General features: G+C 42.4%; 2 protein-coding genes across 7 annotated transcripts; both read right to left on the bottom strand.

Moving 5' to 3' along the window:
- Positions 1-92: 92 nt before the first annotated feature.
- On the bottom strand, positions 93-7,490 carry atf7b (activating transcription factor 7b). 3 transcript variants are annotated; one of them, XM_057030466.1, is made up of 13 exons: positions 7,362-7,380; positions 6,502-6,563; positions 5,940-6,118; positions 5,730-5,826; positions 5,520-5,647; positions 5,295-5,420; positions 5,041-5,198; positions 4,584-4,680; positions 4,347-4,466; positions 3,901-4,053; positions 3,594-3,782; positions 3,364-3,469; positions 93-3,229 (listed from the first exon to the last, which is right to left on the bottom strand). In XM_057030466.1, exons 4-13 carry the CDS (start codon positions 5,776-5,778, stop codon positions 2,994-2,996), a joined length of 1,362 nt encoding a protein of 453 aa, XP_056886446.1. In that variant the 5' UTR covers positions 5,779-5,826; positions 5,940-6,118; positions 6,502-6,563; positions 7,362-7,380; the 3' UTR covers positions 93-2,993. The 3 variants fall into 3 exon arrangements, with proteins under 3 accessions (XP_056886446.1, XP_056886445.1, XP_056886448.1); XM_057030465.1 differs by lacking the exon at positions 5,940-6,118 and having other exon boundaries at positions 7,362-7,490; XM_057030468.1 differs by lacking the exons at positions 5,730-5,826; positions 5,940-6,118; positions 6,502-6,563; positions 7,362-7,380 and having other exon boundaries at positions 5,295-5,340.
- A 338-nt stretch (positions 7,491-7,828) lies between these two features.
- On the bottom strand, positions 7,829-16,620 carry larp4ab (La ribonucleoprotein 4Ab). 4 transcript variants are annotated; one of them, XM_057030460.1, is made up of 15 exons: positions 16,237-16,620; positions 14,648-14,786; positions 14,201-14,447; positions 13,066-13,202; positions 12,858-12,961; positions 12,641-12,751; positions 12,476-12,529; positions 11,560-11,772; positions 11,300-11,418; positions 10,951-11,157; positions 10,820-10,871; positions 10,535-10,693; positions 10,337-10,437; positions 10,086-10,263; positions 7,829-10,002 (listed from the first exon to the last, which is right to left on the bottom strand). In XM_057030460.1, exons 1-15 carry the CDS (start codon positions 16,237-16,239, stop codon positions 9,640-9,642), a joined length of 2,187 nt encoding a protein of 728 aa, XP_056886440.1. In that variant the 5' UTR covers positions 16,240-16,620; the 3' UTR covers positions 7,829-9,639. The 4 variants fall into 4 exon arrangements, with proteins under 4 accessions (XP_056886440.1, XP_056886441.1, XP_056886442.1 ...); XM_057030461.1 differs by lacking the exon at positions 16,237-16,620 and adding an exon at positions 15,044-15,221; XM_057030462.1 differs by lacking the exon at positions 16,237-16,620 and adding an exon at positions 15,036-15,217.
- Between the last annotated feature and the right edge of the window lie 313 nt (positions 16,621-16,933).

Below are 16,933 nucleotides of genomic sequence, written 5' to 3'. Positions count from 1 at the left end.
TATTTACTATTGTTGCTATTATTAAAGATTTGGCTCCAGATTTAAATCGGACACAAATAACCTGGGATGAATAAAATAATGCGGAAAAGGACTTTCTCTTAAAATTATTTTATTGTTTGGGGTGACATATTCATAATATGCATAAGGTTTTAACCCCCCACCCCCCATCTCAAGGCCTGAGAATTTCATAAACATAACCTCAATAAACAGATCTTTTAGACGTCCCCCCCATGTAGTGCCGACATCTGCTTAACACAATAAAGGGACATTTACAACCACAATTCCAGATGACTTTGTATCCTCTTTGACATACAGTATATTTAGTTACAAACTGTACACGAGTGCTGATCACTTCCTGTCATTTTTGTAAATACACAGTAACAGCAAAACAATTTAAATTAGTTGGCGGAGGTGGAATAAAAGACTTTTCAACAAGTCCAATTTATAACTTTAAATGTTCACAATACTATCATTATTTCCATGTGTATGACCACTTAAACAATTTAAAAGGTGTTTTTTAACAATAATTTTCATATTTCACCAACGGTTACACCAATTAAGACAGCTTTCTAATGTCAAGGTGAAATAGCAACCTGGGCTTAGAAATAATGTACCAATATTCGAGATTTTTTCTTATCTGAGTGTGTTGTGTGCAGGTTTATATATGAAAGTTTCTTTTTCAACGATGGTGGTGCCCATTATTGGTTTGTGCTTGATTATCTGATGCCAGGACATCTCCCGTGTAACAACAGACAGGCTTCATTAAAAATTAGAACCAACTGCTATCTACAATGTGGTAAAATCACGACAGCAGATGTACCAATGAACAGGTACTTCCTATTATTTCTCGCAGGCTTGAAATTCATAATGCTAATAGTTTTGTTTTTGCATTCTTACTGGATACAACTTTTTTTAAAAGTAATTTTCTTTCCCTCTTTAAATAATTACATTCCATTTTTTATTTTCCTTTTAAATCTTTAGGAATTTGGTTGCAATACCATACAAAGGAAAAGCCTAACATGCAAACAAAGGAAAAAGAAAACATCTTTAAGTCATTTAAAAAGAAACAAAAACCAACAATGGGGAAAAAAATGAAACATGATAGTCTCGGAAGTACACAGTGGTGTAAAACAATTTGCAAACACTTTTGAAAAGACACAGCTGGTACAGATCTACTTTGTGACACAAGAAAGCTTTCGGGGCTGAATCAAGACCAGAGCTGCAAGTTTCTACGATGTGCATCACCCATCCCGTCCAGTCTCCGGTCACCTCACGGCTTTTAGCTCTCAAACAAACAAAGATCAAACCCCTCTCAGTGGATGGGCTACACACAAATTAAATGCCAGATATTCCACATTTCAAGAAAAAAAAATATTGCACTACTCTCTGCTCTACCGAAATGCCAGGGTGACTGGTGTCGAACCCATTCTGAACTTAACGGTTGAGTAAAGCTCATCGTTTTAAGTGTTTTTCATTAGGACAAAGTCTGAAACCCTCGTTTGACGACGACGTGATAGAAAAATAAAACATGAAAAAGCAGCTCAATCAACGGTGATATTACGGTGAAGCACAAACAGTGGAAATCTTCAGCCTTGGCTTAACCATGCAGTCAACAGGGTTTGACACACACGCACGCACACACAACTAATCTAGTGACATTCATTTCAAATGGCTTAAAAAGGTGTGTTTTAAGAAAAAGAGTCAGGCACACACTCACAGGGTAAACTGTGTACACGTCAATATACAGTTACAACTAAGAAGTTGTCCATTTTAAAAAGTGATCCACAGAGGAAAGTAAAAATATTAGACAGGATTAAAGGTAAACAAACAAAACAGCAATAAAAAATTTCCAGACTCTTCGCCGCCATTCACCTGTTGATCTGCCATAGTACGTTACAGAATGTCAATTACCGGTGTCATGAATAAAAATCATCTCTTGCAAATTAAAAAATACAAGAAAAACTGTCAACACTGACAGCAACCAAGCTCATCACAGCCAGCGTGTAGCATGAAGCTGAAACAGCGACTCAAAGGAACACAAACAATAGGCCAATCTGACATTCATACTTCTCATCCCAATCTGAGATTTGGTTTTTAACATCTGTCATAACTGAACAAGCAATGATCGCTAAACACTGCAGAGTGAGTGTCTGACGCGTTCATCCATATTTACATCCAGAGTGACAAAGCGTCCCCGAACAAGGAGCCTGTTGGGACCGGAGGGTTGACGGAGGCACTGCGACATCTCAGTGATTTTTATTGGCCGTGGTTTCAGGGTGGCGGACGGGGGGGAAGGGGGGAGTATCTCAAGCCGCGTTTCCACCAGCTCAGTTCATTCCAAGTCATGTTACAATGGCTGTATTCACATTTATACTGGCATAAGGTGGAGTTGTTGATAGAAACACTTCATTCTCTCCCATGTTAGCATTCTGTTGCGCTTCTGGGTGAGTTGAGGCGCTGCTAAATAATGGAGATTGTCAGATAATCTGAGCGGTCATAATCAATACATCATCCGTACCTTGCTGCTGAATTTCTAACATGCTGCATTTTCAGACAGAAATTCCCTTTTTTTATGAACAATGATGCTTTTTGCTGCATTTCTGAAGGTAGCTTAGCTCAGTCAGAAGTCAGAAGAGACGACAGCGTGATAGCAGGAAAGATTACAACGCAAATCTGTCATAAAACACGAACTTTGTAGGAATATCCTGGAGGATTTTGCAGATGCTTAAGCTGCTCAAGATCAGGTAACGTCTTTTGGAAGGTTTTTACCTATTACCACCACAACAACCCATCTACATTCATGAGTACTGCCTGCAGCCAAAACACAAAGCAGATGTTAGCAGGGTGTAGGTACGTGTACTAATGGGGTACTATACCGTAACTGTCTGGTGGAAATGCAGCTTTCAAATGTGGAAGTCACATTTTTTGTCACTGCAAACGAGTCCGGCCTCCGTGTGCCACTTAAGTTCATACCGACCACCCGTATCACCAGATCATCTCGGGGCAGGCTGCGACTGCACCGCCATGTTTATTGCTCCAGGCTGGCCCGATCCCATCCCAGCCAAGACCGACATGGCCACCGCCTCTGCGGCATGGACACTCAGCCCGTTGATAGTGGGCCCTGGACTGGAGACAGAGGTCGGGGGCGAAGGACCATGCTGGATGACTGCTGCCGGGGAGCTGGTGGCTTCGGATGAAACATCCCGAGAGGGTTCCTCTCCACCTGCAGCTACGGACAGAGAGAAACATTCACCCTTAGAGAGGTGAGCGAGTAAAAAGAGCACATTAGATGAAGGAGATGATGGATGCTGACAAAAAACAATGAAAATGAGCGGGAGGACTGTTGTGGAGCTGTGTGGTTACCTAGGAACGCTGCCTTCTTTTGCATTATAGTGACAGGGCAGTCTTTGTGGGCGAGGAGGAGCTGCTTCAACTGTGCCACTTCATTCCTCAGAAGGGTTACTTCATTCTGATGGCAACGCAAAGCAAACACATATTTCCTGCAGGTCCCGTCACGTCATATTATTGAGGAGAACAATGTGGGAGCGCGTTAAAGTTGTAGCCTGGACACGACGGAGGAAAACAACACTCACAGTTAGGGAGACGTTCATGTTGGCTAGATCATCTGCTTTCTTCTCCAAAGAGTTAACCCAAAGTTTTCTTTTTTGCCTGCACCGGGAGGCAGCCGCTCGGTTTCTTTCCAGAAAACGCTGCCTCCTCTCATCAGGATCCATTTCTGCAGCGCGCCGGCGGCGGCCTCCCGTCGGCTGAGCAGGGGACACCTAAGAGGGGGTGTTTTCAAAGACATTTTGAATTCGTGCACCTTGCTCACAAGGCTGAAATGAAAGATTCATCAACAGGTATCAACTCATAGAAAAACCACCGGCATGCTGAACGTACCTGGGGTTGGACTGGTGAAGGGGCATCAGAGTTCTGAGAGGGCTGCTGGCTCTGTTCTTGTCTTTGGGGGACAGCAGGAATGGAGGAACCTGCCACCCCCCCAGCTCCATCTTGCGGCCCAGTACCCTGATTTGTTAAAGCTGCTTTCAGTCGCTGCAAAGACACATTAAAATCCTTCAAAATCGTATTCTTGCCTCAAAAATTCAACTGGACTTTTTCCGTTCTGAAGAAGCCTCTCTGAGAAGAGGCGAAATGCCTTAAAAAAACAAACAAACAAACAAAAAACAAACCCAAAAGCAAGTCTAGTTGAACTTTCTAAAGCCCAGAATTCTCTCTCCAAGAACATTCATCAAAATAACTAAATATTACAAATTTAATGGCGTTAAAAGACAGAAAGGTATGATTCAGATTTTAAAAAACAACCAATGATAGACTGTTGATCTCACCAACTTGGTCTCTGTGTGCAGACTGTACCCAGAGGGAGATGATGACCCACTACTGGCCCCACCTACTGGAGGCCCTGGAATACCTGGGATGTTAGGCACCGAGTTCACTGGCCTTGCAAGCTGGACATTATAGCAAAGACACAGAGAGAAACTGATTAATCAGGCATAAGTATGAAAATAAAAAATTCGTCCTCTGGGTACATTCACGCTCGTTGTTGTTCCACTGTGGTGACTTACTGATATAACAGAGGTCAGCTGCACGGGACTGGGCAGGAGAGGAACCGTCTGTCCATTAGGAAGGTGTCTCACAAGTGGATAAGAGCTTGTTGGGGAGCTGTGGAGGGAAAGTTACAAGGTGAATTAAACAGATGGGAAACGAGATAAAAGTCAAAGAATTGTGGGTGAGATCTGATTATAAATAATCTCTTAGTCTCTGTGAAATCACAGATACTTCTGATGCTTCAGAGCCTTTTAAGAAGGACCTCATCAAGACAGAGTGGTTCCACTTTATTTGAACTCAGTTAAGTTGGGCGAAGGCCAAATGTCAAACAACTGCTCATAAAATTATAGCTGGGGAAGACGATTGCCTCCTTTGGGAACATTTGCCCCAGGAATTTCTCTCTCTATCACGTTCAGCAAATACTGCGGGCTAGCTAATATCGGCAAACACAAATAGGAACACGCTGTGTTTTACCTGAGTTGTCTGCTGGAGGGCGGCGCTTGTGTGATCACAGATGTTGGAGAGGGCAGTGTTGGATGAAGTGCATCATTGCTCAAGTGTAGGGGGAGAGAACCTGGGCGCACAATGGTCGGAGTGGGAGCTGAGCTAGCCACTGGCTTTGAGAGGATCTCCTGTTAACAAACACAGACATTTTTTGTTGCTATTTTACCTGAATGGACAAGAATCCCATTGTTGATGCTCTTTTTTATTTTTTAAAAAGTCCTCACCCTTGAGTCTCTGCTGTCATCTGACATGCTGGATGAAGAATCTGGACTATCAGGAGGAGAAGAATCCACTTGTAAAGATTCCTCATTCTCAATTTTAACTTCAGATGGCGTTTGTAAAGGTGCGGCCTTAAACAGAAAATATTGGAAAACAAATAACCCGTTGTTACGCACGAAAACTAAAAATACGGCAGCCATTTTCTGCGGTTTGATCGTCTTTTTTCTCACCGGGTGTTTTGTCCTGTGGTCATCTTCATGTGCTTTGCAGAGTTCCTGTTCAAAGGAGCTGGCCAGTTCATTAAATAAACCAACTTCCTCACAGTTCTTTAGAAAACGTGTGGGTGTGGGAGTCTGGTCTGTAGAAATGAACACAACATTTAGTTTATGACTATTCACATTAGCTATATATAAAATGGTTATTAATGCTTATGTCATTACCTGCAATGATGACAGAATCTGTTCGAGCAGGACCAAATTTTAAAGTCATTTCATGTTTGTGTTTGTGGACTGACAGGTGGTCTTCATTTGTGAATCTCTTCAAAAACACAAAAACAACAGGAAAATAGAAATAATTGATTTCAATTTTTAGTTTCAGCACACACAATTAAAAATTTACAGGTACGGTATCTGAACAAAAACATTCCTCACAGTTTTTTGATACGTCTCTCAGGATCTTTTCAGTCAGATCCAATATGACATTCCTGACTCTCAGCCAAATCCAATACAAAGGTAGGAAGTGGGGGTCTTTTTTCCATTTCGTAAAAACAGCCCCTATACCATTCGTGCGGTGCCATCTCAGTGTCCACAGTCGTGACATTCAAATTAAACTTAAGGACAGTGGATAAGGCGTTATCATATAAATGATTTTATATCAATTTTCACTGCAATTACACCAACATTCATATGATATTTCCATTCATATTTGTGCCCGATCAGCAAGAACTCAGGCCGGCTGTACACCAGCTATCAAATGCACCCCCGACAACCACCAATTTCCTTCCATTGTACTGGGATGTGTTCGCAGCTAGAACTCAAAACCTGGTTTTCAATCACTGACAGAAGGGTGATTAAAGCAACAACGAGCCAATTTTCCTTTCAGGGAGACCTCTTCTCTTCGAAATATGAGTTAACACCAGAACTTGTGAGATGTATTGTAGGAGTCTTCTGCTATAGATAGTGAATGAACAGGGGTAGAACCAAAAACACATACCTGCCCACATCCAGGGGCATTGCATACAAAAGGGCGGTCATCCCCCATCTCCGACAAATATTCTGCAAGACAAAAAAGACAACTTATTAAATGTGGGGGCACTCAAAGCTCTAAGTTATAATATCCAGATCTCCTTGTGCATACACCTGTTGAGAGGATTTATATTTTATGGGTGATACACGGCATCTGTCCCCCGGAGCAGAAGAGCACATAATATCAGATTAGGCCGAAGACCCACGGCCTCTAAAGAGCATTTAGTTCTGACTCGGTTGCGGATAATCAGGCACTAGCAGCAACGATGAGGCAGCATATCCAAACCAACCTATCCTATGCAACCTACCCTCCCTGCGGTGTCATCAAGCCATTGGCGCCAGCATGATACCAACATGGAGCTGTTCAGCCGAAGCTGCAGCGGAGGCTTCGGTTAAGGACAGTGGTTACAGTCACAATACAGCACCATGTCTTTGGGTACCAGTGACTTTATTAGGGACAGGCCTTAAGCTAGCGTAGGCTTACTGCTAAAACACGTAAACATTTGATTTCCGATATATGACAATTATGTCATTGTAAATCCGATGTAGCTAAAGACCAGGCGAATTTATAATAAATACGGGAAGTTGACATGTGCTTAGAAGACCGATAATTTTAGTAACGCTACCAATCACAATATAGTTATGCTAATGCTAACCGCTAATCGAAGCTGCTTTTAGCTTCCTCAAGAGTTCACGCTAAAGGAAGCCAAACTCGTATACTAATGCACAGCTGTGTACAAACACCGCATGCTTCATACACTCCCAACCGAATGTTCTACTCCAAAATGTAACGATTTGCTCTTAAGATTCGTAGTGTAACCAACTCACCCGACGTTTTGATAGCCTCCTAACTCCTCCCTCAGCTTTGGACAGTGGCGCTATGCTGCTACCTGGCTGTTGTTGACACTCTCACGCCTCCATTAGCGAAACATCGCGAGAGTTGCGCCTCGGCAGGCGTGTTGTGAAAGGATTGACGTAAGCGAAAAGGGGATTTGGCGTTAATACTAATTGACGGTGAGGTTGTTCTTAAATTCAATATTTACTGTCTTCTGTAAGTCAGTCAAAGCCACATGGCTTATTTTTAAACTATTTAAATCTTAGGAGGGTTTATTCCAACCAGGCTAACTGCTATATATACACAACACTGAAACGAAATACTGTAGAAACAGAACATGCAAAAAATACATTTTGTATTCCATAATGAGAATTTGTGATACAAAATTATTAGCCATTGGCTACAATCTTGTATATGTTTATTAATGTGTTGTCCCTATTTCAAATAAATCAACTCAAACTCAGCGTTTGAAAATATATCTTTATTTTCATACTCGTCAATAAAATATTTGCTTAGTAAAACCTGTGTATACAGTCCCACTAGCGATAGTTGAAGTTAGAAGAATTCTGATACAATCTGATTCATTGAATTTAGTACTGTATAAAAACAGTATGGGGCAAACATCCACTCTTACATGCAAATCTGCTCAAATCAGCTCTATATAGCAGCAACTACAATAAATCAAGAATTACAATGCACAATATCTAGTGTCTGCTTGGGGTAAACCAATTACATTGGATTTAATAATTTAACTTGTGCTCAATGTCACAAATGAATAAGATCAAGGTTGTTTGACAGAGTTGACTCATTATTGGACAGTAGGCAACTATGAAACGGCAACGTCTTACAAGCACTAATCTCTGGTTTAAATTATCCCTCTAATCCCTTAGAACCTGTCATCTTTATCAAGTTCAGCATTTTAAATGAACACAGACACACAAGAACACAAAAAATAACAGTTAAGTACAAGTTAATAAGTAACCTGCTACAGTAAAGTATGTACACTACTGAAGAAAAGAGCTAGTTGAGAAAGGTTTCATATTTTACATGTGTGGCGATTCAACATCCGAGATTAAATTATAAAGATTAAATTCACACCACGACAGCTGCAACAAACTTCAAACACAATAAACTTAATTTATCCTAAACTCTGGGTTTAGCCAACTACTCTACAGTAATATACGGAGACATGTTTGACAACTAGACATAAAAATAAACAAATCCACCTAACTAACGTTTTTGCTCCTGAGAAAAAACAATATAGGTTTCATTAAATGAACATCGACAGACTATGAGAATTTTGTTTGCAAAGTCGCCTCTGGTCAATGTTTAAAAAGAATACATTAGAATAGTAATGAGTCTACCATCTAGAATGACTCATTAGTGCACACGCTAAAATTAGAAAACAAATCATCTTATATGATTAAATCTCATGAGTTAACAGACGAGAGAGAAACTCACCTACAGCAGAAATAATTAGAATACAACAAAAACCTCTGGATAATTTCCCAACAACAGAGCACAGCCTAAAGTCTCCTGCGTCATCAGAAACATTTTTACCCAGGCTGAGACACTCTCACCCATCACCACCGACAGGAAGCACAGTATATATTTAAGGCCACACTGGCCCCGCACACCCTCTTAGCCTACATATGTAGATTTTATCAGTTATGTATAAATCCCCCCCCCCCTCCAAGTTGCATGAACTGGAAAGCATCCAACAATCTACAAAAGTGATTTTACGGTTGATTCCTCAATTTCAATCGTCTACTAACACCCAGGACCCGGAATCAAACAGTAAAAAAAGCTTCATTAGGCAGTTTCAAAACAACTCTGATGACAACATGATGCAAGATGGTGAATGTGAATGAAATTAAAAAACTTATCAAACCTCCCGTTAATCCCAAACACCCCAACGTTACTCTTTCACCGTTCCTTTGACAAATATTTGTACTTGATTTTGATAGAAATAAAAGATTTGTGATGAATCTCAAAGCCAATGTATTCGCCAAACCACGAATGCCTCGTTAACATGGATTTAAAAAAAAGTCCACGTCCAATTCAACCACTTAAATACATACACAGCTGAACTTCTCTTAGTCATATCACTATGAAAAGTTATGCCATTTAAAGGTCACCTACCACAATCTGCCCAAGATTTACTTGAATCTTTTCCAAATATATTTTTCTGTATATTTACAAATCATATATACACACACAGCTTTATTACTGATGAAGTTCATCTTCTACACACTTCTTTGTCCATGGGGGTCATTTTGGTGAGCTGGGGGGAATGTTCTGTTCTTTGCCACTGCGCCTGGACCCCTGCTGGGAGGAATACTTGCGTCTCTGTTGCTCCTGAACCTTCAACCCCGCGCCTCCAAATTTTCCCTGAGCATTGGCTCCTCTGAAAGACTGCAGCGGCTGACGGAAGGGACGGCCGTTTCTGTCCTTCTGTGGTTTGTCTGTTTTACACTTGGAGATTGGCCGGAGCTCCTCGACCTTGTTGACCTTGAGCTCCTGCAGGGGTTGAACAGGTGACGCGGCAGGAAGAGAAGGGGAGGGCGTTTGTGCCGGCGGGGGGTCCTTGGCCATCCTTTGGCAGACCTCTGCATAGCTGAGCTTTCTCGACCCCTGATCGGAGGCAAAATTTAAGAATCAAACAGAATGTCAAACATAAAAACAGACCAGAGCTCCAGATAAATTCCTCATCATACCAGATCTGTGGTTGTGTTTGAGGACAGTTCTTCTGGGGAAAGGCTGCTGGTGGACGAGGTAGTTTGAGACTCAGCTGGTGAGGAACCAGTCGGTGAGGAATCAGTCGGCGTGGATGAAGTTTCCACACTTTGTGGATTGAGACATTTAGATTCCTCTGCCATTCTTGGAAGTGACACACTGAAATGAAGGATAAGTCACTTTAGCATTTTCAGCATTAGTATTTTATGACACTCACTCAAGCTAAACCCACCTTGAGGCTGATGATGCCACTGGAGCAGCTTGAGCTTCCGGTGCCACAAATCCGGGTTTCACGCCTCCTTCTGAGGTCTTTGTGTTTGGGGCCTCATTAAACTGAAATAAACAGGTGATTTTTTTTTTATTTTTTTTTTTATAGAATACATATATATTCCCTTCTAGTGTAATAAATATTAAGTGAGACCAAATCTACCTTGTTGGGCACCTTCAGGCCACGTACAACGTCAGAAAGGCGCATCTCTTGAGTGGTTTCTCCCTGTATGCAGTCTACACACCCCGGCAAAGGAGGAAAACTGGATGCTTCCAGATCAAATTTGGGTGAAGGTGGATCATTTGCCACACAGGAAGCTTTCTGCAGTTTTGGTCACAGTGAAAGTTGGACTTTAGGCAGGGATTGCTTAAGATTGTCTTCAAAGTCCCACAACACTGAAGAGTTTAGACCTAAACCACCCTTTCATAGTACAGTTGATCTACTAACCATGGTTTGTTCCTCCTCTCTTCGCCGCCTCAGGCTTTTGTGGCTGCTCCTCCTGCAAGGCAGGCAGATCGTATATATTTGGTTATTCTAAAAAAAACAGTCCTGAATGTTTGTGGATAACTCTCACTCACTTGGCCCACCCAGTCCTGCTCAGATTCCCATTTGGGGAAGTGTCTTTAAGTCCAGTGAATGTAAGAGTATTATTAGTGATTCCAGTTGGTTTCCCTGGCATCTGAAGATGCTGCGGACTAAGAGGACTAGATAAGCCCTCCACCAGGCTTCCAAGGACCAACGGAGGAGGTACCTCTTCAGGCTTAGAGTGACCCTTTATATGGTTTCTAGAGTAGAAAGAATAATTAGGTTAAAAAGTTAAAAATGGAAGGTACTGCTCCACAAAAGGTGCAGGTTTATTAGATCGAACATTTTCAGACAGCCCGTCACACATGGGAAAAGGAGTTATCACACCAGCCTGACACATACCTGTTCCAGCTCACGTTTGGAAAGATATCGTGCCCCTGCTCTCTGTGCAGAGTTGTGTTTCCTTTGTAGTTTCCAGGGCTGCTGTAACCACTGATGAAGCCACCATTGGGAAAAGGTGCCTACATTTCACACAGGTGGGGGAAATCAAATTAGGACTTTTACAGCTAAATACAAACTCCAATTGCAAAAGCCCGTGCTGTAGCTCTGCTATCATTTATTATAAAAATAGTGTTAAGATGATGAAAAAAAGATGCACTTACCAGTGGGGTTTCAAAGTAAGGCATGATGGAAGGGCTCCAAGAGGGAGACACCACAGGATAAACAGGGTACTGCTGCTGAGGACTGTACACCTGCTGCATGTACACTGGTGAGCCATACTGGGTCTGAGGCTGCACGTGTGGGGTGTACACGCTCGAGTCCACACTGCTGTAGCCATTCTTACCAAAGAATGTGTTAATAGCCTTAATACGGGCCTGAGGAGTAGAGGATGATCAGATATGTCACCTTGTATCAAAGATAGACTACACTGTAAATTAAGAGATATTCTCTCCATATTTTCGTCCCCTCAGATCTTATATACACGGTCATGAGGCCATGAAACACTGTGCTGACTAAAGGAAAGGAGGGAGGGGAGGAGGCAGGGAGAGGAGAATGGATAGAATAAAAGAAAATGGGAGCAGGGGGGTGAGAGGGGGAGGCTTATGAGAAGGAATGACAGGAAGAGCACATTTACAGAGTTTTATAGATAAATTTCATCTAGTCAGAGTGTTTATGAGTCCTTCCAAGCGCGATACTGATCATCACTGGGGTTCAGAGAGAACCATTACGTCAAATGCTTTGTCTTATCACGGACAAAGGTGCACTAAAAATCAATTCAGAGTCCGAAAGAGGACATGTTACATCAATTAAATAAAAGTGTAAATGTCACCCTGTGATAAAAGCAGTAATCAAGCTGTCAGGAAAATATGGGTGAGAGCGAGTTCCGACAAAACATCACGCTTATCAAGCCTCTGTACACACAATGCCCGAGGTCGCTCCCAAGGCTACAGCTTAGCTAAACACACTGGTCTCGACTGGATTGACATGGCAGCAAACAGGATAAGTCTCAACGCAAAGCAAGCATGCTTCAAACGATATGTCAGGGTCTGTAAACTGCATACGAGTAGAAGAGCTCACCATTATTGGTCTGCCCTGGAAGACTTTCACTTCCTCTCGGAGATACTTGAATGCCTGAGGCACAGTAAAGTAAAAAAACAAGAATTTTTTTTTGGAACGCAGAGGAAGAAAACAAACAAACAGCCATTACCACTGAAAAGAGTCCCAAATTAAAGTCAGCCATACCTTCTGAGCATCCATATCCGACTGAAATGTTATGTACCAGTTGCTGTTGTGTGCAAACTCCGTGCTTAACACTTTGGGACAGTTCTCACTCTTGAAGAGAGCTTCCACTTCCTATGAAAGGAATACAAGTCACACCATGAAATACCTACAATCACATACTTAGCAGTTCTGCCAATTGAGGAGCCACCACAAAGTGTGCAGATCTATAAAACTTTACCTCAACTGGCGTGGTCTCCGGGACCTCTCTCAGAATGATGATACAGCGACTGTGGTTCGGTCGAACTTTCTCTCCGGTTTCGTCAACTTGCACCATGGGAGAAGCTGCAGTGCACAGGAATCAAAGGTGAGCTCACACTCTTAAGCTAATTTGATGGCTACACTTTTACACGACATTGTAATAAGAGCTGATTTGGCCTGTGTCTGACCTCGCAGGACATCCAGAATGAGGTCCATGTCTGTTGTAAGAGCTTTAATGTCCTCCATGCAAGCAACAGCCCAGACTGGAACAAAGTGATCACTGTCCATTTGGGATATTAGGTAGAGATCCTTTGATAGGTTCTCTCTGAAAACATCAAAACCAACAGATGAACATCAGAAGATAAAACCAGTTCTCCCTCTGCCTTGTTTCTACCCCAGTTCTGTATGGCAAAACACAAACTGGGAATAACTCTAGGGATGCATTGATTGTGAGATTATGGTCAGACACTGATTTCTAAATATCACATTTGCTAATAACCTCTCTCTAACGATACAGATCTTTGCTTTTGTTGGTATTTATTTCGTAGGGAAATGAAGAAATTGTTTGAAAAAAAAAAAAACATGACTGGGTTAAAGCTATTCAGAGAAGAAAATTCAGTCATACAAATTGTTATTGTTACTAAAGTGAACTTTAATAACTGTTTTTATAGGATTTTTTTTTTTTTTAAGAAACTTCTTCAAAATCCCTATAGTACCTCCAGACACTAATAAAAACATCCTTTTACTGGAACATAAATTAAGTCTAAATTTATTAGAAAAAAACCCAAATATAATTTAAAAAATAATATTTAATTGTCTTACATGCTGTAATTTTTCATACAGATTACAATGTTTCCATGGCCGCCTCATAAATCAAAGGTTCTCTAAGGAAAAATCGCCCATGATTTTAAAAATAAAAAGTCCACAGTCTTATAGTCCATTTGTTAGCGAGACCTAACACAGACTATTCAGACCTGGTAGTGGACTGTCGTCTGGTTTGCTGTTAGATTTTCCACCAAAACAGTAGAAAATACGGCATTTTGAGCAGACTGTGGTGTTTGGTTCGCGATTAAAGGTTGCCCAGTTTGGACCCAAACAGGTAAAGAAGAACAAAATTCATTCTTTAAATTACAGCGAATCACTTTCGATTCAATTATAAAGTGTTTAGTTAGCAAACAGTGCCCACCACAATAGTCAGAAAATACAATAAGAGAATTTTTGGGAGGTGCACGACGCAAGGGGAACGTCGGTCGATACATTATTTGGCCGTTGTATCGCTTCTTCCCTAAATCCTAGTTTTTAGTAATTATATTTTCTACTCACCGCGAGAAGCAGAATTCAAGCTGTTTCTTCAGAGACTCTCTTAGACTCTCCTCAGACATCGGTGTGTCTTTAGAAATATTTCCATGGACTGCTGATTCAAACTGGGGCTCAAATCCTAAATAGCTCACGTCTGGATGGTCAATGCCATTAACAATATCCTCTGTGGGTACAGAGGTGTAGTCAACAGCACTTTCAGGGTATTCAGCATCAAATCCTTTCCCGTCTACAGAGGGAACGTCAACGTTGCCTAAAAGCAAAGCAGTAACAATTTGGTTTTGTAACAACCACCATGTTTCAACAAGATCTTCTTAAGCTTCATTAGAGTTGCCCCACAATAGAATCTGTGATTACGCTGTATGGCATCACTTTAGCTATGTAGCAATACAAGACGCCTATGCTGTATACCCGAATCAGAAGTTGACATGATCTGCCACCAGAAGTCCGTACCTTCGGAGATCATAGCAGTAGGAGGGTACGTCAGCAGCCAGGTAGTATCCTCGGTCCACTCTGGGACATCATCCTGGTGGGACGGAATCTCCTGCCAAACCTTAGCATTAGGGTTCAGACCTGTTCCCTTTGTGGTAACCTGCATGAATTTAAGAATATGAAGAGTAAAGTTATCCAGGATAGTTATTGTAGTAGATGATAAATCAGCAGTGCATTTAGGGGAAAGCATGCTTCTTTTCTTATTAAACACCTAAAACACAAAAACAAACTAATTCTATACTACTGTCTGATGTAAAGAACTTTTCTTTGATTGAGATTCTCGAGTAAAGTGACAGCAATTTGGCATACCAACAGAAAGGAAAAAGGAAAAACTTAAGCAAACACTGACAGGTTCACCATCTCATGTCACTTGGAGGCCAAAGTCAACACCGGGAGTCCGTACAGTTTTTACCAAGACATCGATATTATAGTGTACCAAAACAGTTGCTTAAAGCCACCCCAGCACGCGCCGATCCACGTTCAGACTACATTAACTATAAAAATAACAGCGCCAATCGCATGAATGAAGCTATATTAGCCGTGATCCTGTAATCCAGCTTTCCATCACAGACAGCTTCCGCCCTTCGGTCACAAACAAACAACTGAACGCGACTTCTGATTGGCTCCCTTGAAACGTGGCCCCGCCCAATCTAGCGGTCACATGTTACCATACATGGCGCAAATTATACAGCTCGAGCTCCGGCGTGACTCGGACAAGGCAGACATTCAGGACCCAGGACTGTCATTCATTGCAAAGTTTCAACCGTACCACCATTTACGCCAAACCCGTGTGGCGACGTGAACACCTTTCAAATCTGCCCCTCTGTGTTTAGAACCGAGTTCGTGACTCAGCGGATACAGAACTAAAGGCGCGTGACTTTAGACAGCAAAGTAGCACATGGCGCTGACGTGACTCGAGCGGCGAAAACAATCATTTCCTCCGGTCAAACAAACGCGCCGGAGAACAGACGTCGCAACAGATGAGCTGATTATCACGCCATCTTCGCATGGTTGGGGTAAAACGAACATCGCAGCGGGCGACGGCTGTGACCTTTATGCCTCGCAAAACTTGTAACAGGCATTCGGCTAGTTGAATAACAGCTAACGTTTAACCCAAATCACGTGCTGTAGTTGCTACACCCGCAACATAAGGGGATTATATTACGTAAATGCCACAATAAGGGTCTCCTCTGAGGATAACTGTCGAAATATTGGCAGAGAAGTACTTAAACCAATTACTTTCGTGCAGCTGCTCGATTCTTCGTTCCATTCCCAACAACGTCACGATTCACGACGTTTTGCTAACTAGCTCGTGCCAGCTATTCAGCAGTCTTTAGGTAATTTGGCCAGTTAACGATAACTCGTCTTTAATTGCTAACGCGGCGTCAGGCATGAAAGTAGCGGCCACGAGGTTTAATCGCCACCCGTGTTTAAAATGTGGAGTTTTAAAGGACAGCCGTTTGGTGGAGCCCCGCACGCCACGAGGGGGAAGGACGCAAACAGGTTGTTGTGTGTTAGCTAGCGTGACCTTTCCCAGGCCCGAAACTCACCATGCTGATCCTCGCTTTCCAAGTTCTCCTGCGGCGCGGCGGCTCCAATATCCAGCGTCCTCCTCCAAGCGGTCGGGAATTGTCACGGAGCAGAAGGGTCAGCCGTCGCTTTCCGAGAACTTTAGTTACCGTCTGTCTGCGCAGGAGCGGACGAGCGTGCGGCGGTGCGAACGGCGAGTCCGCGCGGACAAGTTGGAAACTTCCTGACTCGAATCACGAACGGCTCCGCTGATCAATAACATCTCCGATTCGACGCCGGCGGTTTTCTGTCGTTTTAGGTCGTCGTCCCACCGCTCATCCAGCCTGTGTCCGCGGCGTCCTCCGTCTCCAAAGGTCTGTCTTGACTGCACTGCCTCCGCCTCCAGTTCCGGGGATCTCCTTCAACTGTAGCGTAGCAACTGTTGCTAGTGCTCTCATTGGAGTCTGTATGGCAACAGTGTTTGTATTCGGACACGTGAAGTTCGTTGATTTTGGGCCTCCGATTTTTCCTTGCAGCCACTTTTTACTCGCTGAACATTGAACGCAAGTTATTTTGAATTAAATTAAGTTCATTTAAACTGCTGCAAGTCACACCAGACCAGTATTGTAAGTCATTTCCACCAGGGAATCAGAATCAGAATCAGAAGCAGGTTTATTGCCATTGTTCATGTAATACACAGTATTACACAAACTAGGAATGTGTCATGGTGTGACGCTG

Source organism: Takifugu flavidus, chromosome 4 (genome assembly GCF_003711565.1).
Source record: "Takifugu flavidus isolate HTHZ2018 chromosome 4, ASM371156v2, whole genome shotgun sequence".
NCBI lineage: Eukaryota > Metazoa > Chordata > Actinopteri > Tetraodontiformes > Tetraodontidae > Takifugu > Takifugu flavidus.
Note: the sequence above shows the minus strand (reverse complement) of the source record. Positions and strands in the feature narration are given on the sequence as shown.